A 21,483-nucleotide genomic window follows, 5' to 3' on the forward strand; every position below is an offset into this window, starting at 1 on the left:
CAGCCTTCCCAAGGCATCAGTCTGGTGGATGCTGTCCATAGAAAGGGGTTGGAACTTTCAGATCCCTTCCCACCCAACCCAGTCTGTGATTCTATGACCTCCTGAGTGGTGCTGAGGAGCAGAAAGTTCCAGAAAGTTGCTATGAGCATGTGCACCCCTCAGAGGACAGGCTTGCCCACAGTGACAACAGACTGGCTAGTGGGCAGCTCTGTCCAGGAGCACTGATGAGGCAGGGAAAAACCAATTAAAACCCAAATAAAAACCCCTCATCCAGTAGGAGTGAAACAATGCAGATAACAAGGCTGGAGGAGCAGGGCTGGCATGGGTAAAACAGGAGCAGGAGGATCCACACACCCATCCACAGCTCCATCCCAGCTTTTCCACAAGGAAACGATGCTCCTTGGCACCTGGCACCTTTCAGAGACACTGAAGGCAGCAAGGGGAGAGCAGAAAGTGCTGCTGGCCCTCCGGAATCATCACAGAGCTCTGAGGATCAGCCTGCCCTGAGCTGGATGCTCAGGGTTGCAGAGGGGCTGGAGCAGAGCGGGGCAGAGCAGATGGCTGCAATCTGGCCTGGAAACCCATGGCTTTCAAACAGCAGCATCCTTTCCTGCTCCCATCTCCATTTTCTGGGCTCTCTGTCCACACTCAGGCCAGATTGCTCGCATGGCAGAAAGCAAACAAGCTAATGAGTTGTTTTGAGCTGTTAAATGCAGGGTAGCTGCAGGCAGAGGGACTTGTGAGTGTGGCAAATGTCACAATGTTTGGCAGTTGCCCAGGCAACTCCTGGAGGAGGCTGTCAGCTGAAAACCTTTATTTTGGACACCCTGAGGTTACGTTTTAGTCCGAACCCCCAAATTGCAGCCCTCTGAGTAAAGGCTTCTTTCTCTTTTTGTTATTATCATTTTTAAAAGATCTCTCCCACACGTGAGACACCCCATCTTTGGGAAAAGATTAAGGTGTGAGGACTGCAAAACAGGAATGTGGCTTCATGCTGAGGCATTTGCCTTTCCCTGGGTTCCAGATGCTTTTTGGAAGGGAGTGTGAGGTGGTGGGAGCTGCTGGCTTGGCTTGCTCTCAGTGATGCTGTCTCAGGCTCATTGTGGATCCTGTCAGGTGAGATTTCACCGCCTCACCAGCCCTGCAGAGCTGGGATGTGGGGTTCATTTAAACCAGAAACATTTAAACTGGGTCTAACTTTAGTATATAGAGAGTAAGACAGACAGCTTGCATTTATCTCTCCTGAAGACAGGCTGGGAGAGCTGGGGGTGCCCAGCCTGGAGAAAAGGAGACTCCTGAGTGATTTTAGAGCACCTTCCAGTGCCTAAAGAGGCTCCAAGAGAGCTGGAGAGGGACTTTGGGCAAGGGCATGGAACGTCAGGGGAAAGGAAAATGGTTTTAAACTAAAAGAAGGGGAGTTTTTAGATTAGATTTTGAGAAAGAAATTGTTTACTTTGAGGGTGGAGAGGCCCTGGTGGAGGTTGCCCAGAGAAGCTGTGGCTGCCCCTGGATCCCTGGAAGTGTCCAAGGCCAGGCTGGACGGGACTTGGAGCAGCCTGGGATGGTGGAAGGTGTCCCTGCCCATGGCAGGGGTGGGGCTGGGTGATCTTTAAGATCCAACCCAACCCAGTCTGTGATTCTCTGATTCACTCCACACAGCATGAAATATTTCTCTGGCATTCTTCAGCTCCATGTTCTGAGATAAACTTTTATTCCCAGCTACGGTGGTGCTTTCTCCACCCCAGAAATAGAGCTGAGTTTCTCCTCTCTTCCTAGACCTGGATCAGAGGGAAGGCATGAGGGAGATGTAACATTTTCTATAGGATGAAAATGTTACATCTTGAGGTGCAAGGTGGCATGTCCCCACCTTCCCTGTCCCCACAGAGTCACTCCCTATCCAGGCATTGCTGCAGCTCAAAGAAACACCTCATTGTCAAAGGCCCCTGGAATTTCCTTTTCCTCAGTCAAGTTGAACAGAAAGGTTGTTTCTTAAAAAAAAAAAAACTAAAAAAAAAAAAAAAAAAAGGAAAGAAGAAGTAATTCCTGTGTGCAATAAAAAGATACACTATCTGCTGAATGAAATATAAAGGCTTCACAGCAGCTGTCTCCTGAGTTTGCATTTACCACTGCTCCTGATTGGAAAGCTTGATAAAGTTAATGGGATTTTTACCTCCCTCCCCCTCTCCTCCCTCTCTGTGGAAGGTGGAAGTGTAACAAATTGGATTGGAGTGTGTCTGTCCTTTGTGCCGGCTCAGAGGAGTGCTCAGATCCCAGCAGAGAGGGGACAGGGTGCTGCCAGCGAGGACAGAGCTGACAGGGTTCACTTAATGCTCTGAAGATGGATGGCAGGGTCACCTTTTCCCTTCCCATTCCCTTTGCATTTCCTTGCAGATTTGTTTGTGACCCCCTGAGCACACAGAAAAGAGGAGCAGTGAGGCCAGGAAGAGTTGGGGACACCTGGGGGTCCTTTCCCTGTCATGGCTCTGGTGCTCAATGAAGTATTTGTGCTCAGAGGTGATGTGATTTGCGTTTGGGCAGGGAAATCAGGCTGCAAAGCTGAAAATGGAAACTCTAAGCCTGCCCTGGAGGTTTTCCTCCTTGTCTTGTGCACTCAGACTGGCCCTGACTCCTCCTCATGCTGCCCCTCCCTGCAGGAAGGCCAAGGAAAAGGCTCAGGAATCCCCTGAGTCTCTGCACAAAAGGGTTGAGGAAACATCTCAGGGTGTCCCTGGAGCAGAGGGAAATCTGCTCTGAGCACCTTGTCCAGCCCTGGAATACAAATAAAGCCCAGAATAAGGAAAGCTGTGCTCACCCCCAAATCAGAGCCCAGTGCAACACCAAGAACCTGTGCATCCCTCCCAAAACACGAGTATGTGTCTCTCCAAAGGTGAACCAGGGGAAAAAAGCACCACAGGAATGTGTAGAGCCATGAAAGAGAGAGGTCAAAGTGACACTGTCCCCATGACCACGTGAGGAAGGCACACAAGAAACACCCTGTGACAGCAGAATTGCCTTTGGCATTGAGTGGGGCACTTTCTAACAGCCCCTTTTCCCATCCCAGCCAAAACTTCATTTTTTTGCTTCTCTAAGCAGAGTCTGGGACCAGTTAGATCGCAGGAATGTGGTCCAGGTGGGAATGAGCAGAGAGCATCATCCTCAGACGCCACAAGGGTGATGTAGGTGAGGATCTGAGGAGCTGGAGGAGAGGAAGGGCAGTTCAGGATCAGTGCTCAGCCAACACAACCTTTGCTCACCCTGAGTATCTCCAGCCAAAGTAACACCCAGCAATAAACACAGTTGCTGACCTCTTCCTGCTAATTTAAATGAATAATAAAGGCAAGTGCAGCTTTCCCATTGCATTTTAATTATGTGATAAGAAAAGTGCTGAAACCAAAAGAAATTTGCAATGGTCCTTGCATTTTTATATTAGGAAAAACAAGCAAGGGTGGCAGGTGATGCCTCCATATCCAAGAGTTCATTTCAATTAAGTCCTGCAAATGAATGGAGTTTTTGCTGCTGCTCTGGCTAAGCTGTATTTGGTTGGGTCACTGTGACTGAAATGTGACAACCAAGAGGAGAGCTTTGAATGGTCCAGGTTGCCCATGATGAAGGCACAGCTTTCCCTGAGTGGGAATTTCTCTCCTTTTGGCCATGTTTATGTTCTCCTTGCTTTAGGCAAGTCTGAGTCCTTTGTGGGGAAAGCTGTGGCAACCCTCTCCAAGACTCCACAATCCTAGAAGTCTTTTCAAACCTTGATGATTCTGTCATTTTATGGAGTGTTCCTCAAGGTTTGAGCAAAACCTGGCACCTGGGAAGCGAGGGGCTGCTCCAGTGCTGCAGGAATTCATCATTCCAGGGTAGAGGCTGGAGAAGTGGCAGAAGCAGGAGCCCTTCTGCCCACAGGCAGCTGCTGAAGGCTTGTAAAATTTACATCTTCCACAGATCAGAGGTTGGAGCTGTCCCTGGCTTTTCCCCTGCCTCTGCTATTGTTGCCTAATATCAAAAGAGAAAAACTCTTGCAGGTGTTGAAATAGTTAAATTAAAAGTAGACCATTTTTTTGAAGCTTCCAGGTGTCCCAGTGGTCATGGGTACACCCATGGCTCTTGCCTTTCTACAAGTTTTATAACTTTATATAAGTTTTTATAGGTTTAACATATCTAACAAACATTGTCCAATTAGAAGAGCAGCTGGTTAGGTAATTTTCCCCTGGGTACTGCCCCACTGGAGTTGGTTCAGGGCTTCTTTGACCCATTTCTTGTTGTGTCTTCTCAGATTCTGACTGGAAAACAAGATGTTTTCCTTGTATGTCCTCTTCCTGAAAATAAGACTAAACAGTATTTCAGGAATGTGTTAGAAGCTTAGATTATAATTTTAAAATCTAAGAGGAAAGGCAGGAAAACTCCTAGGAGCTACATAGCTGTGGAACAGTAGTCTGCAGAGCTACAAACATACAAAAAATATATAAAAAGCAAAAATCTGTGGACATTGCTATGCCTGTACCTAAGGGCTTCCTGCTGCCCATCAGTGGATTTGAGATGCAAGAAGCATTTTGGGAGTATTGATGGGCAGGAGCTGAGTGCAGCACAGGTTCTGTGCCCAAGCAGACACTGCTGTGCCCAGGGGAGCCCTCCCTGGGCTGGGTCCTGACAGGGACACGGATCTCAGGCACTGTGAAGGCTCTGTCTGTGCTGCCAGAGGAGAGGGGACCAGGATTTCTCTCCCTGGAACAAGTGGCATTTGCTCCTGTCCTATGGGGATGACAAACACAGGCAAGGACAGGCTGTTTTTGGGAGCAGCCATGTTGGAGCAGGAGCAGAGCTGTGACTAAATTTAAATTAAGCACTGTAAATAACCAGGGTGTTGAGGTGATGAGTGATGTGCCCACACAGGTGTGTCCACGTGTATTCTGGGCACAGGGAATGCAGGGCTCTGTCCCTGCCATGTTGTTTGGTTTTTGTTTTTATTTCCTATGTGCCCTGTACTCTTCACAGAAATATTGGTAGCTCTGTAGCCTATTGTATTAGTGGCTAGTTTTTCCAGTAGTTTTCCATGGCCTTTCCCTAGGCAGAAAGACAAAACAAATTCCAGAGCCCCAGGAGGTGCAGGGCCCCATTTTGGTTATTGCTGGGAGCCAAGGTTGAGAACAACTCTTTGAGACACATTCTCATGGACAAAGCACAGCTAGGGCTGAGGGGGACTCCAGGGAAGAAGTCTGGCCTGAGGGGAATTGCATCACCACTTGTCCTCCTAACTGGTGCTTTTTGTCAATTTCTTAGGAATTTTATCGATTCCTAAAACCTATAAAACCCTGCTCTCCCCTGCGAGGGGTGGGCTTTAGTGGACATCTTTCCAAAACTGCCCCTGAAGGCCTTCAAATAAAGATCCGCTCTTCTATCACCTCCTTACTAAAATTATTTTTATTTCCAGGCTGGGGAAAAGGCAACACCTGTGTCATTTGTCCTGTTCTCCTTGCAGAGTGGCGGCAGGCGAGCGGGGCGAGGATGATCCTTCAGGATGAGGACATCACCACCAAGATAGAGAATGACTGGAAGAGACTCAACACGCTGGCACACTACCAGGTATCTGTGGGAGAGGGTGGGTAGGAGTTAGATCTTCCTCCTGACAAAATGAACAGCAAAATGTTATTCTCTTGCTCAGGGGGTGTGGTGGAACCAGCACTCCTGGAAGTGTTCAAAAACTTGTAGATGTGGCACTTGGGGATATGGGTTAGTGACTTTGGCAGTGTTGGGTGAACAGTTGGGCTTGATGATCTTAAAGATTTTTTCCAACCTTAATAAGTCTGTGATTTTTATTATCCTAAGATGCAGAGGTAAAGAGTGGTTGAGTGGGCAATAACTGGGCAGAACCTCCATGTTGAGCACATCCCTCCTGTCCTTGTCCCAGTAATCCTGAACAACTCTAGAGAGAAAGCCAAGGGTAGGAAAAAAATCTTTGTCTCTCAAGGGACACCCCTGGTGAGTGGAGGTGGTGAAAAGGAGATGAGGACAGCACAAGCTAACATTTCTCACGTAGACAAACAAATCCAAGGCCTTCCATGCCCCTTTTTCCAATGTATCCATGGTCTTTTAATGCAAGTAGAGTTCAGAAGGATGGAAGAGAGAAAAATGGAAAGAGGGAGGCTTAGTGACTGGAAAAGGGAAGTGGAAAACAGCATGGCTAGAGAGCACAGAGCAGTGGTGTTGTTATTACAAGAAACTCTTCTTTTTGATCCTTAACCCGGTCCAGGTGACCTGCTCTACCTCCCTTCATCCCTGCATGACTTGGAAATCCACAAGAGAGAGTTAGAGAAGTCTGAAAATGTCTTACACAAGCAGTAGATTTAACAAAAAAAACCCAGAGTTTTGGTGAAAGCCTTTTCCCTTAAAAAAAAAAAACACCAAAAAAAGAGACCTCATTAAGTTTAATCCGATGCTGACGATCTTGTCATTTCCTCCATCACACCTCAGCAGCCTCTGTTTCATAACAAGATTATTTTCTCTTGTCACTTAAGATCTGAGCTGAGGAGGCAGCAAGCAATAATTTGAAAAGGAAACAAAACTTTTACTTTCAGATTGACTGAAGCATTGCTGGCTGATTTTGAATTTTTGTTTTTTTTCCAGACAGAGCAAGTTTCCTGCTTTATTTCATCACCAGGCATAATTTTCCTCCCTCTGTGCTTTTCCCATTTTTCTTTGCTTCAGGCAATGAGCTCCCAGCTGTATGATGAGCTGGGCCAGGTCCTCAGGAAACATCATTTTCCTGGCTGTCCTGAAGGCTGACATGGAGCATGCTGGGACAGACACTGAGATTGCCTTTGCCTCAGTTTCCCCATCTGTGGTGTGGGGCTAAAACTACAAAGAGCCAATAATTGCCTTCCGTGATAGCTGAGGGGCTATTTAATTAGCCTCTGCAGTGCTTTGAAGATGAAAAACTCCATGCAAGTGCTAATTATTATTATTATTATGACACAGACAAGAGTTAGATGTCGTTAGAAGGGATTTTTTTTACCCATCTCCTCTTTATGATGTCTTATTTATCACAGATGTTCCTGATATGGCTCTTTTGAGCCATGGGCTTGTTAACATTTCTGATATGGGACCCACATGATTGGCCTTGTTGTAGAAATGGAAAGTCTGGCTCCTTTAAAATAATCCTGTGATCCCTCAAAACATTGTCCCACAACATCCTGGACATCAGCCACTCCAAACCTGCTGCTTTTCCACATCTGAGACCCTCTGACACCCCATAGAGAAAGAAGTTGTGGCAATCCCTCCAGTCCAGCAGTGCATTTGTCACATGGAAGGGTGAGAGGTTGACAGGATCATAGTGGAAAATACAGACAGGAATCTTTGAACCAGACACCTGGATATCACCTGCAATCCAGAAGGAAGGAAAGGAACATTTCACATCGGTTTTATCATCCTAATGGGACAGCCAAGCCTGTTTGAAGCAGCTCAGATGATTTTATTATTCTCATGCTCCTGCTCTGCCTAAGAGCTTCCTTGGGATGAACCTATTGTCAGATTTACTGAGGTTAATGCAAAAACCACCCCTGGAAGTGTTCAAAAGGCCTCTGGATGTGGCCCTTGGGGACATGGCTCAGTGGTGAACACAGTGGTGCTGAGTTAATGGTTGAACTCCATGATCTTAAAGGCCTTTTCCAACCTAAATGGCTCAGTGACTCACATTGTCGTCACTGGGCTTTGAATCAGGGCCCAAATGGAGCAGAATCTGTTTGTCACCAATTGTCCCTTTCTCCAAGTGCAGGATTCTGGCTGTGTAACAGCAGATTTTGTCCCTTTTTATTACTAGACCAACTCAACGAAGAAAGAAATTGAAGCTTTGAATTTGAAGCTCTGCCCTACCTACAGAGACAATGATTTGCAATTTGTGCTGCCCTGGGCACGGTCCTCAGCCACTTTTCAGAAGTTTATTGACTGAGCCCTGTTTTTTTCCTGCAGGTCCCAGATGGATCTGTGGTAGCTTTGGTATCCAAGCAAGTCACTGCCTACAACGCAGTCAACAACTCCACGGTGTCCCGGACATCAGCCAGCAAGTATGGTAAGGGTTTGTGTGCTGGGATGGACTGGGAGAGCACTGGGAAGAGATCCCAAACGCCACAGTGGTCACCAGACTCTGAGCACCAGTACGGAGACTGACGGGCAGATGATTAGTTGGTGAAATGAGGCAGGAGGGGAGGATTTAGCCATCTAAAAACTCTGGCATCTTGCTCAGACTGTTGATCCAAGTGGTTGGGGTGCTCGGGGGAAGTTCTCCTCCCTCATTAATGAAAGGAGGAGTCTGTAAAATTAACTGCCCCACTCTTAGGTCACCAAATGTCACTCTTAGGGTTTGAGGTCTTTATCAGCAGATCCCAGAGCTGTTGTTCCCGCTGTCCCCATGAGACAGCTGTGAAAGGGACACCAGGTGGGACCTCCTGAGTGTCACCCAGCCCCTCCCACCCCTTGCTCCCCTGCACTAGAGCTGCATCCAGCCCGTGTCTCACTAAGGTGCTGCTGGACAGCAAAGCAAAACATCCCTAGTGTACAACCAGGGTGCTGCAAACCCCCCTCCAACCTGAATGCTGCTGTTATATCACTTTATTCATGTTTGTAACTGATGAAAGCATCTCCAGTCCTTCTTACCCCCTTTATCCTAAGGGAAAATGTAATTTCTCAATGTCCAGAGGTGCCCCCTTCCACTTTCTCCAAGGACATAAACGATCCATGAGGCCTTATTAATATTCATCCTCTTTGCCTTGTTGTTGCAATTACTGAAAGACACAGTGACCTTTGGAAAGGAAGACTTGAGGGGGGTTAATTTCTGTTGAATTTCTTTAATTCTTTTGCCATTTGATTTTTCAGGGGGAGGGAATAGGGAAGGAGGCAGGGGGAGGAGATGATATGGTGGGTCAAAAAGTGATTGTTAATTGCAATTAAGAAAACAGCATCCAGAGAGAAAAAGGATATTCCATCTGATAATTAATATGTAGAGATTGGTAATGCATAAATGAGGCTGATTCAGATCTTGCTGCAGAAAGGTGCAACACTTCTGATAATTATGGTTGGAAAAGGCAACACTGCTAGAAGGTCAGGGAGAGGGGAATGCCTTGTACCATCACTCAGAGACAAAGAGAGGTAAAATCTGGAGGCTAAAAGTGTTCTTGGAGGGGAAATTTGTGGATGTCCACCTGGGGTTTGGGGTGATTTCTGTCAAAACAAGATTTTTGGAGCAGGGAGTGAGGAGGATGGCTGGGCAGGAATTGTTTGGGTTTTTTGATGCTAAGGGAAGGCAGCTCCTTCTAAATCTGGGGATGAGGAGCTAAACAACAGATCATATTAGAGACATCAATATTTTTATGTCAAGCAACATGGCATGGCATGGATAAAAATATGTGAAATTCAGTCACATAAGGAACTGGTGCTACCCCCTGAACCAGTCCTGGGAAATGTCTGACACTGACAGTGCCACTCGCCAGGGAAAATGATAAGGGGTAAAGATTAAAGATTAAAACTGGAAATCAGTGTTTGAACCTCATGTAGACACTGACATCACACCTGGCTTGGTGACATCGCTTGTCTTCGCTGAGCCAATCACGCAGACAATGCTTTGAAAAATGCATTTGGTGGCACGTCACCAGCATAATTCCTGAAAATCCCAATCCCAAGAGCTGCTGAGACACGTGGAGACCCCTGGATCTGTGTCTCTGCAGAAAACATGATCCGCTACACGGGCAGCCCCGACAGCCTCCGCTCGCGCACCCCCATGATCACCCCCGACCTGGAGAGCGGCGTCAAGATGTGGCACCTGGTCAAGAACCATGAGCATGGAGACCAAAAAGAGGGTGACCGAGGCAGCAAGATGGTTTCTGAGATCTACCTGACCAGGTTACTGGCCACCAAGGTACGTGGTGGGGGCAGGGGACTGGGGAGTGCGGTGTGGAATTTCTTGCCAGCAAGAAATGAGAGGCCACTCAAAGGATGCCAAGGTTGGGTAAAAAGAGAAGAACAGAAGGAAAATAGAGCAAGAGGAGAGTTCCAAGCACATAGGGAAGGAGCCTGAGCTTTGAAAGCAGAGTCATGAAAGAGACACTGGAAAAGCAACAAGGAGTAACAATCCAGGGCCATGAGATTGGTGGAAAAAGCACAGCAGGAGGTGCTGGAGTTGTCCATTATACTGGTTTGTAATTTGTACCAAAATTGAGCAAGTGAAGAGCCAGGGCAGGTGCTCAGAGCAGGTTCCAAAGATGTGTCAAGCCTCACAGTCTGAAATGGCTCCTATACCACCAAATCCTGAGCTTTGTGGTACAAATCCTTCTCCACATTTCCCCTGGGCCAATAAAGGCTCTTGTACTGATGACTTGGAAAGGGTTACATTGACCTTACAGTGAGACATGAAAACTCAGCATGCACAGAGAGAAAATACAGATTAAATCAAGTAGGGGCAGAGCAGGGACATCCTGACCTGAGTCTCCAAACACATCTATAACTTAGACTTTTTTCACTTTTTGTCAGGGTATTAATAGGCACAAACACATTTCCACGTGCTCACGCAAATGCTGCTCGAGTTTGCCCATCAGACACATTTCCATCACTCGTTTAAGTCCTAATTTCCAGATTTACCTGCTCTTTTACTGCTCAGCTCATTCTGCCTCTGATGCCTGGCTCTCCCTGCAGCCTCACTCAGGCTGTCTGAGCTGCAGAGAGGGATTTGGAGGAAAGGCACCTTTGTCTTTAGCCCCTGGTCCATGCCCCATTCCCTGGCATCAGAAGGCTTTTATGGATCACACAACGTGTGAAAAATGTTGAAAAAGGAAAGTGTTGCTCCCCAGGGCTCAGGCCCCAGCTGGTGTAGACCAGCAAGCTTTGGGCTGGTGCTGATTTATGATGTCTGGGGATTCGGCCCCTACGCCACCACTGTTCTGGGTCACAAACTCACTTGGGTTGGTTTTTTTTGTTGTTTTTTTTGGTTTTTGTGTTGTTTTTTTTTATTGAGATGACAGAAAAGCAGCTGCAAAACCTGCACAGCAACAGAAAGAGTAGGAAGGTTGGGGTTTTATTGTTTCCCCTCTTGGGCCGAGCAATTTTCTTTTCTCATTGTGACTGTTTGAGGGAGGGAAAGAGAGAGAACAGTTGCTGTAATACAATCCCCAGGAATACTTTGTTAAACTGACAATGATTTTTATTCTAGTAAATCCCTGACCTCTGATACCTAAGAGCCTCTTCCCTAAAAGCCTCCGAGGTTTTTGTGGCGTTTGTGAGGGTGAGCATGTAGAGAACTAATTCCCTCCAGGAACTGAACCTGAGGGCAGCTCTTCCATGTCAGACCAAGAGGATTTCCCCTCCAGAGCCTTTTCTGAGTCAGACATGTGCTGCAGGGCTTTGTTCACCCCTCAGGAGTTCACACAAGCAAAAGGTGCCTCTGTTTGTTTCCCAAAGAATAAATCAAGTGGTGAATGAGCCAGAGACACCAGATTTCTAATTAAGTGTTTGTTAGCTCTAGGTAAACTTGAGCCACTCTGGTGGAACCTGGAGCTTTATTTCTAGAAAGGAGACATTTCTCCCCTAGGTCTCTGAAGAAAGGGCAGAGTTTTAACTTGCAGGAAAGGAAATTTTTCATACCAGGGAATGTTTGTTGGAGATTCAATTGATTTTTGGTTATTTTAGCAGCTGTGTGCCTTGTCCACACATAAATGCCTGTGAAGCTCTGGTGACAGAGAAAATGTGCCCTGCCTGGTCCCACCCCAAACCCAGCCTAGAACCCCTCAGCTGTCCCCTCAGGTGTCCAAGCCTGGTCACCCAGCTCCTCCCCTTCCTGCTAAAAGTCAACTGTCTTCACAAAGGTGACTCTCCAAGCCCTGGATCTGGGATTCTCCTGCCAGTGGGGAATAAAAGATGAGAAGGCCTCTTGGGAATGAAGTTTGTGTTATTTAGGACACTGGTCACACATTAACCACCCACTCTCTAGGTTCTCTTGTCCTTTTTGTCTCCATGACACCTTCTGCTCTGCTCTACATCCAGATGACTTCTCTTCCCAGCTTAAAAGGTGGCCCTGGGTGGAAGCCAGCCTGGAAAATGGCTGGGTTTTGTCTCATGGATGCACTAAAGCATTGAGGATGGGAGGCAGAGAGAGGAATCTGTGTGGAAAAGAGGTGTAATGGTTCTTGTGATAATAAATATTCCTGCTTAACCAACTTCCTTTCCTTTCCTTTCCTTTCCTTTCCTTTCCTTTCCTTTCCTTTCCTTTCCTTTCCTTTCCTTTCCTTTCCTTTCCTTTCCTTTCCTTTCCTTTCCTTTCCTTTCCTTTCCTTTCCTTTCCTTCCCTTCCCTTCCCTTCCCTTCCCTTCCCTTCCCTCCCCTCCCCTCCCCTCCCCTCCCCTCCCCTCCCCTCCCCTCCCCTCCCCTCCCCTCCCCTCCCCTCCCCTCCCCTCCCCTCCCCTCCCCTCCCCTCCCCTCCCCTCCCCTCCCCTCCCCTCCCCTCCCCTCCCCTCCCCTCCCCTCCCCTCCCCTCCCCTCCCCTCCCCTCCCCTCCCCTCCCTTCCCTTCCCTTCCCTTCCCTTCCCTTCCCTTCCCTTCCCTTCCCTTCCCTTCCCTTCCCTTCCCTTCCCTTCCCTTCCCTTCCCTTCCCTTCCCTTCCCTTCCCTTCCCTTCCCTTCCCTTCCCTTCCCTTCCCTTCCCTTCCCTTCCCTTCCCTTCCCTTCCCTTCCCTTCCCTTCCCTTCCCTTCCCTTCCCTTCCCTTCCCTTCCCTTCCCTTCCCTTCCCTTCCCTTCCCTTCCCTTCCCTTCCCTTCCCTTCCCTTCCCTTTCCTTTCCCCCCACCAGGGCACCCTCCAGAAATTCGTGGACGATCTCTTTGAGACCATTTTCAGCACCGCTCACCGTGGCAGTGCCCTCCCCCTGGCCATCAAGTACATGTTTGATTTCCTGGATGAGCAGGCAGACAAGCACAACATCCACGACCCCCACGTGAGGCACACCTGGAAGAGCAACTGGTGAGTGAAGACAACCCAGCACCAGCTGCTGGGCTGGAAGGAGAGCAGAGGGAAGTGTCTTTGGGATCTGGGAGCTGAGGAGCCTGGTGTGGGGCTCAAAGGAAGAGGCTCCATCTTGCCAAGTCAATGGAGAAGTCAGAAAATCCCAAAATTCAAAGGATTTTGTCAGGGATGGAGCGCTTTTTCTGAACAGGTGCCAGTTTGCCCAGTATTGCATGGAAATGGCAGGATTTGTGAAGGATTTGATGAGGAAAAATGAAGTTTTTAATTGCTGCAGTGCCCAGGATCACACAGAAATATCTAGGGAGCCATGGGAGAGTATTCAACACCACTGGCTTCATCTGCTCTGGGTGTTTCAATTCCCAGCTCTATTTGTTTGCCCACACAGAGGTGTCTCATGCCAGCTGACAATTTCAAGGTATCCAAGACATCCTCAGAGGATGTGAAGCACCCACAGGAGACTTGTACCCTCCTGGGTGGCAGCTGGAGGCCAGGAGAGCATCTCCAATGGTACAAAATATTTAAAGGGTCTGGAGCTGGATGTGAGTCTTCTCTGGAGTGAGTAACAAAGGGTGACATCAGTGACAAAGAGTGACATCAGTGCCAAAGTGCGACATCAGCTCCAGCTGCCAGCTCCTCCTCATCCCTGCAGTGGGACAGTGGGAAAAGCCAGGATGGGTGGAGAAAAGCCTCCTCTCTGCCGAGTCTCCCCGCTGGAAAGAGCTCCCTGGGGAATGGCTCCCTCCCCTTCTCCTGTGCAAACACAGGGACTATAAAAGGAGCAGCAGAGGAGAGCCATGGGGCTCCCAGCTCATGCATTTTTTCCTTTTCCCAGCCATGCTGTTGGCAGATCGTCACAGCGCCGGTGACATAAAAAAAGAAACCCCATGCACCAAAGAGGCTTTCAACTAATGAAACATTAGCATATTATTAACATTATCTGTGGCACTAATCTAAGGCTGATTGCAGCCACTCAGCCTAAATGAGCTGGAGGTTTATTTAAGGGGGGAGGGGGGAAGGCAGAGTGTGTGTGTTAGTTTGTGGGAAAAGGGGCAGTGTGAAGAAATCTGTTCAATCAGATCAAATTAACTCAATGTCACATCACATGGCTTCATTATTACCAGCCAGGGACATCGTCCCGAATCCCCTCCTCACACCCAGGCACACAAACACACTCTGCTCCTCACCATGGCATTGTCTGTCATCCAAACACCTGCACAAGGACTTCTGCAAGGTTCACACTTCCACCTCATCCCCTTCCAGTGATGATTCTCCATTCCCAGCCTAAATTCCCACAACTCCATCATGTCTCATTGCCATTTTTTATTTATTCTTCCCCAAGGCCCTGGCACAGACTGTCCAGAGAAGCTGTGGCTGCCCCATCCCTGGACTGTTCAAGTCCAGGTTGGAGCAACCTGGGTTAGCTGGAGGTGTCCCAACGCCAAGGGTGTAGAACTGGATGATCTTTAAGGTCTCTTCCCACCCAAAGCACTCTATAATTCTGTTTTTTATAGCATTTCTTTCTTCTCCTGAACTTGGCTGTCAGGATTCCCTGTGTGGGGCTTTCCTTACATTTGCTCTGTGATTTTGTTGGCTCAGGAGAACACACAGAGGTTTAGGAAAACACGGTGTCAACCCTGTGTCAGGAAGGTTATTACCCAAAATCTATCAGGCTGGGAGATGAATTTTTTACAGTGTTGTGAACGCAGTGAGCAAATGGGAGGAACTGGGGAGTTTATCCTGAGTATCAGGAGAATTTGCTAAGCTGAAAGATGCTGAGAGTGAAGGTAAACTTAACAATCTGTGTGAGAGCAAGCCAGGAGCTGGGCTCTGTGCTCAGTGGCACATCCCAGCTCCTGGGCCACGATCACTGCAGTGAATTTGCCCTGACAGAAAGGCTTGAGGCAAAGGCTGGAGGTATCTCATACAAGGTACCTCGAGGCATCTCATACAAATGAGCTGCGCTTTGGAGAAAAAGGGGGGAAAGGGCTTTGGATTGCAACTGGAATAGCATTTCCTTGGTTAGGGCAGATATATTTTCATATCAAAGGCTGTGATACTTGTTTCCCAGTTCCTTTTTTTTTTTTTTTTTTTTTTATTTTTTCCTTGAGGCAACAGAGCTTTCCCTGTCATGTAGCAACTGCTTCCTGCTTGGGGCACTGGGATCATGTGCAGGCTTGGGCTGGAGCAGTGGAGAGTGACAGGACACGGTGTCCTAGCACACAGGGAGCATTCCCAGCCTCCACCTGGCAGCTCTACCTACCTCTCTTCCCATGGGATTGCTGTCAGGACTAAAAGCCACGTCCTTCAATGGCAAATGTGTGGAATCACAGAATGGTCTGGGTTGGAAGGGACCTTAAACTCATCCAGTGCCACTCCCTGCCATGGGCAGGGACACCTTCCACCATCCCAGGCTGCTCCAAGCCCTGTCCAAGCTGTTCTTGGACACTTCCAGGGATCCAGGGGCAGCCACAACTTCTCTGGGCAGCCTGTTCCAATGCTTTATAACCCACACCATAATATTTTTTGTGACAGGTTCAATGCCTGTCTTCATCTGATGGAGCAACCACAACAGGGTGAACTTTCCGTTTCATTTTATCACAGATTCAGAGTGTTTGTCATCACCTAAATTACACTCCCATTAATTTACAGGCACGTTCAACAAGCCTATATTGACTTTAAGACCCAAAAATCTGCCTTGTGAGGATAACAGGGATAAAAGGTGACATCCCTACCATCCCTAGACTTTTTAGGGGAGGAATTCACTGCATAGCAAAGTTTATCCCAGAATCTTCATGTCCACACCGCGATCTCTGATTCCCAGCCGCCGTTTGCTGCTGTGATGTTACACAGCAAAGCCTGTGAGCTGTGCACTGACTGTGTCCCCTCTCCCACCCCTCCTACAGCCTCCCCTTGCGCTTCTGGGTTAACATGATCAAGAACCCACAGTTCGTCTTCGACATCCACAAAAACAGCATCACAGACGCCTGCCTGTCCGTGGTGGCTCAGACCTTCATGGACTCCTGCTCCACCTCAGAGCACCGGCTGGGCAAAGACTCCCCCTCCAACAAGCTCCTCTACGCCAAGGACATCCCCAGCTACAAGAACTGGGTGGAAAGGTGAGTTTTAGCTATGGAATGACACCAAGTGACACAACCAGGCCCTAATTTGTGGGTGGAGGTAGGAAGCAGCATCCCTGTTGCTTTTGGAAAATGCCCCTGGGGCTTTTTTTGTCTTTGGCTTTTGCTAAGTGGAAATCTCCACCTTAACCTTTTATTCCCTCATGTCTTGCAGCAGAGATGGAAATTTGATTAATGGTGGGAGCTGAAGGTGTTTGCCATCTTTGTTTGTTTTGAGGAGAAACTCTTGGGAAACAGCAGGGGGAGGAAGGGGAGGTGATGTGTGTGAGCCCTGGGAAGCATACGGGCTTCTCAGTCTTTCCACACAGGCCTGAGGTGGTTTGCTGCTCTCAGCATCATTGTGACAGTCCCCACACTGCCTGCATCCCAAGGGATTCATAATTATCCCCCAGCAACTTCCCTTGGAGGCTCTTCTGTGCTTTGGGTGAGATGCCACACGACTGACAGGCTGCTGACTGAAGCTCTGCAGGTATTTTCTGTCAGGTCAGAGGTCTTTCCAAGCATTTTGTCCTCACTTCCAAGACCTGTGTCTGCACTTCAATCTGCTGTACCAAGGGTCGGTGTCTGGCAAAGCTGCTCCACAGAGAATACAACCAAAACATCTATTCCTGCAGCCTGCTGGGGCTTCAGTTTCTGAAGGGTTTCCCCCAGGACAAGCAAACAGCACATCCTGTTCTTCATCCAGCAGGAGCTGTGCTTTGCTTTCCAATATTCTGCACTTGCCTGGCGTTATTGACAGGTTTGGGAACTGCACAGATGGGGACTGGTTGCTGCTCTGTAAATACAAAGGCAGGTTTATCCTACAGATCATTCCTGTGCACTGCATCCAGCGTTCAGCAATGATTTTTCTGGATAACTTCCCAGGCATGGCCTAAAACTGATACCATGTCCTGCAGGTTGTACAAGGCCTCTGCTGCTGCAGACACCTCACACTGTGCTATAAATCCCTGTATTGCCATTGCTGGGGACGATTTTCTCTCATTTCATGACAGGAGTGTGGCTGATCAAAGAGCTCTGTCCCCTGCTCGGCACGAGGCAGCGATTTTTCCAACCATTCTCCCATTGGTCTGTGATTTGTCTGGACAATTATTTTTAGATGTGGTTAAACACTTCAGCAAATGTCGTTTCTAGGCAACCTGCAAGGCTCTTATGAGCTACCTTGCTTAATTATGACCTACTTTTGGTACCGTGTCCAAGTTTCTTAGTATGTATTGAGGCTGATTGCTGGATTGACCTGGATAACGGGAAGCAAGCGTTGGAGGCTCCATTTAGAAATCAAGTTTGTACCAACAGTGACCCAAAGGTGTCATTCTCTAGTGACTTTAGCAACACTTGGTGTGGTTGGGTGGTTTGCATGGACAAATAATGTTTTCCATCTCAAACTGGCTGATTTTGTCCAGGGAGATGCTACATTTGAGTGACAAACTGAGGTATTTAAGTGGAAAATGGGATATTTCCTTGTGCAACAAACACCTTTTTTTTTTTCCCCCCTCTGGAAAAACAAAAGGCTGCAGTTTCCAGTCTGTTTTTTTCCAGTATTGATTTCACTTTACAACTTTTTGGAGCTAAATCATGGTGCCCAGTGATCTTCAGCAATAGGTGCTGCATTTCCTTGGAAGTTTTCCCAAACAACTGGGTTTGCAAAAGAGGTACATAACACCTCCTGCTGCTTGTAAACAGCCCTGGATTCCTGTCCCCAGCATGTGCTGGGTTGTTATCTGCACTGATGTCTGACAACTTGAACTGAAGCCCAAGGGGAGACTGCAGGTTTTGGAATACAGTTAAAGCTTCTTCCCTGCTTTTATTTTTGTGTGTCAGTTCCACTGACTCAAGGCAGTGGCACCTGGATGCTGTGGGAGATGAAAGAAAAAACCTATCAGGGATGAATAAAATATAATTTGAGTTCTACCCCGAGCTAATGAATTTTTTCTCTCCGTACTGCGATTGTGCTTTGAGGGAGTTTATCCAGATCCAAAGGCTTCTGGTGCTGGTTGGAGCTATTTCTGTAGTCAGCATCAGCTGGAGATGGCATCCTTCAAGACCACTAGACTTCTTCAAAGAGTAAATCAGGAGATAAAAAGGGAGTTTAAGAAATGGTTGAGTAAATCAGAAGAACCTGAAATCAAATTAATTTATTTGACGAAGAGGAAACTCTAAGAGGGTAATTAATCAGTGGTAGTTTGTACCCAACTTGAGTCACTCTGGATTAAAACACTCTGGATTTAGATGTCTGGGAATGGAGTTGAGCTGGGTTACTCCAAGCCATCCTTTTGAAACCTCTGGTTTCTTGGTGTGGAGCCTTTAGGACTCACAAACTCAGAGCATGAGAAGGAAGCAGGGATGAAAGGACTTCCCTCCAATCCTTCAAATATTTGTTTTCCACCTGGGAATGTGCATTGGGAGGGGAATGGTTACAGCCTCTGGCATCACCAGTGGTCTACCTCCACAAGGTGGTCAACTGGAAATTTGATTCCAAAAGATTTTGACAGCAAGACTTTCAGAATCCTCACTGGTTTATCTGTTTGTTTGGCTCATGTTTAGCATAGAATTTTCTCTTTTTTTCCTCATGTTTTCAGTTACTTGTTTGTGATGGGTCAAGTGTTGCCTTCAGAATTTGGATGCGTGACAATGACTAACTAAAAAATTTTAAAATTTACCAATTTTTGCAATTTCCTGGAGACTTAATGGAAAACTATATAAGAAACTGACATCTTCCATGACATTTTGAGAGGCTGGTTGTTTTAGTGCCCATTTCTATAATTATTCAAGATAATGGATTTGCTGACAACAGCAACAAAAAGATTATTGTGCATCACTTAAATTTAGTTGAAGATGTTCCCTGCTCATTGCAGGGGGGTTGGAATAGATGACCTCCAGATGTCCCTTCCAACCCAAACTATTCTGTGATTTTATGATAGTCCTTTTATAACATTATTGGAAGCAGAGGTGGATTCTGCCCACTGAAGCAATCCAGCTGAGAAATTCTGGCTTTTGGGGAAAAACAGGTTCAGTGTTAAAATGAGACACCCAGAGTTGGAAGCGTGGTAAAAAAGTGTCACGGTGCAGCCACATCTTGGATTTCCTGCTGCAGAGCACGAAGCCTGATGAGGCAGCACAATTAACCCAGGAAATTGGGACAGGCTAGTTGGCTTTTGTTGAAGCCACGAAGAGCCAGGCTGTAGTTCTAAAACAAAGTGGAGGCTTTTCAATTATCATTATATGAGTCTACTGAAAAAAAAAAAAAAGAAGAGGGAAAGAATGGCAACGGTGGTGCCGAATCTCATCTGACTTCAGTTAGTAAAACTCCATAGGCTCTGCTGAATTTACATTAGAGCAGCTTCAGATCTGCATCTTTTCAAGTTTACTTCAAATGTCCCCTTTGAGCCTGGAAATCTGGAGAACTTGGGAGCATTTGATGCAATCCCCAAGCAATACAAAGGGGAGGCTGTTCTAATTGGGACTGTCTCATTAGCATTCAACGCCACACTGAAAAATGACAAAGGGCTGTGGCTGACCTTTCATTTCTCTCCATGCTGCCAAGCTTATGATAACACTTGTTTGAACTTCATTAACACCATTTAATTGCCTGCATCACAATCAATATGATGTTTCCCTACTGAAGCCTGGCACGGAAGCAGGGATGTGGGAGACTGAAAAGGGGCAGAGCACAAAAAGCAGAAGTCAAAGAGTTTTTCCATTTCACACTGGTGCCCAAAACACCTGCAGGGGTGCAAGGAGAGGATCTGGTGCTCTTTTTTTTTTCCTCAACCCTGCAGGGACTTGGTCTCCTTTTGGCTGCTTATTGTGCGTTGAAAAAAAGACCCTCAAAGAAAATTTAAAGTCAATGGAGACATCACAAGTGTTCTTAACTTGAGAGTCATCCAATGAGGACCATTCAAAACAGGCTTGCCAGGTTCAGGATCAAAAGAAGCTTAAAGTGATCTGGTATGTGGGATTCAGAATTATAACATTTGCGTTTTATTGTGTTAACCTGGGTGCAAATACTGCCCGACATAGCTGGTGCTACCCAGCTCCTGAGGCCAGGGTCTCATCTACTCTTTTTCTTTACAAGTACAGACACTTTTAGGATAAGGGGGAACAATTTTGAACTGAAAAACAGACATTTAGGTGAGATGCTTGGAAGACATTCTTTATTCAGAGGGTAGGAAGACCCCGGCACAGGGTGCCCAGAGAAGCTGTGGCTGTCCCTGGATCCCTGGAAGTGTCCCAGGCCAGGCTGGACAGGGCTTGGAGCAACCTGGGATGGTGGAAGGTGTCCCTGCCCATGGCAGGGACAGAACTGGATGATCTTAAAGGCCCTTTCCAACCCAAAACATTTCTGATTTGATGATTCATGAAGCAACTGTGATTTGCATCCCATTAGCCTTCAGATGTCGAGGTCTAGATCTTGTTAGGAAGAGCTTTGAGAGCGTGTTTGGAGTACACAAAACAGCCTGTACCCGTTTGGGATTTCACCTACCCCGTGTGTCAGGGGTTTCAGGGCTCTCAAGTCACTAGGAAATCTCTACCTGTGATGCCTTTTGGCTACTTTGCAGCTAACTTTAGAAAGAAAGGCGAACTGGACCAGTTTAATGCAATAAAAAGCTGCATGTACCCTAACATTGTGAGTTATTGAGGTTTTAAGGAGAAACTCTCAGGGCTTTTAAAAAGAACATCACATGACAGGTGTAAATCCTGGCTCTACTCTAAAAAACGAGTTTTCTGTGCCCCCTCTCTCTCTGCTGGAAAGAAGGCTCAAGAAGTAGCATACCAAAGGTCAAGGCAGGGGGTGCTGTCAGTGGAGATAATAAAAAACAGTGCTGGAAAGGGGCCTCGGGAGGTCAACCCGACCATCTCCTGCCTCAGGGCAGGATCAGCTCTGTCTAAAGCCTTCCTGACAGATGCTTGTCTACCCCATTCTTAAAGGCCTCCAACAACAGAGCCTCTGCTGTCCTCAGGCAATTCATTCCCGTGCTTCCCTGTCCTTCCCATCAGTGTTTTCCCTGCTGGGCAGCCAAAATCTCCCTGGCTGTAATTAAAGCTCAGACATCCCCATGCAGGGGGTACAGCTCATTCCCTCCCTCTCCGGGGCAGCTTTTGGCGTATCTGAAGACTGCTCACTTGTCTTTCTTCACTTTTCATCTCAAAAAAAATAAAAAATAAAAAATCCCAATGTTTTCTCATCACGGTAAAAAGCTGTTCTTACACAGGGCAGCTTTCAGCTGGCAAGATGAAAATGTGTCCATGTGTTGAGGGCGCAGCCCCACACATCCTCTGCTCTGAGGTGATCTCCTCTCTCAGAGGAACTACCTGTGCACCAGTTCACCCTTCAGCCACTGAGCCAGTGCTGC

At 47.3% G+C, this 21,483-nt stretch overlaps 1 protein-coding gene across 1 annotated transcript in view; it reads left to right on the top strand.

Moving 5' to 3' along the window:
- The window catches only part of LOC131572785 (plexin-A4), a 421,465-nt gene that overhangs the window by 387,117 nt on the left and 12,865 nt on the right, over positions 1–21,483 (top strand). The window contains exons 26-30 of the mRNA XM_058826142.1: positions 5,477–5,580; positions 7,963–8,062; positions 9,714–9,904; positions 12,823–12,992; positions 15,899–16,111. Of these exons, the coding sequence (XP_058682125.1) occupies positions 5,477–5,580; positions 7,963–8,062; positions 9,714–9,904; positions 12,823–12,992; positions 15,899–16,111 (778 nt within the window). The remainder of the gene's footprint in view (positions 1–5,476; positions 5,581–7,962; positions 8,063–9,713; positions 9,905–12,822; positions 12,993–15,898; positions 16,112–21,483) is intronic.

The sequence above is a fragment of the Poecile atricapillus genome, chromosome Z (assembly GCF_030490865.1).
Source record: "Poecile atricapillus isolate bPoeAtr1 chromosome Z, bPoeAtr1.hap1, whole genome shotgun sequence".
NCBI classification, from domain to species: domain Eukaryota; kingdom Metazoa; phylum Chordata; class Aves; order Passeriformes; family Paridae; genus Poecile; species Poecile atricapillus.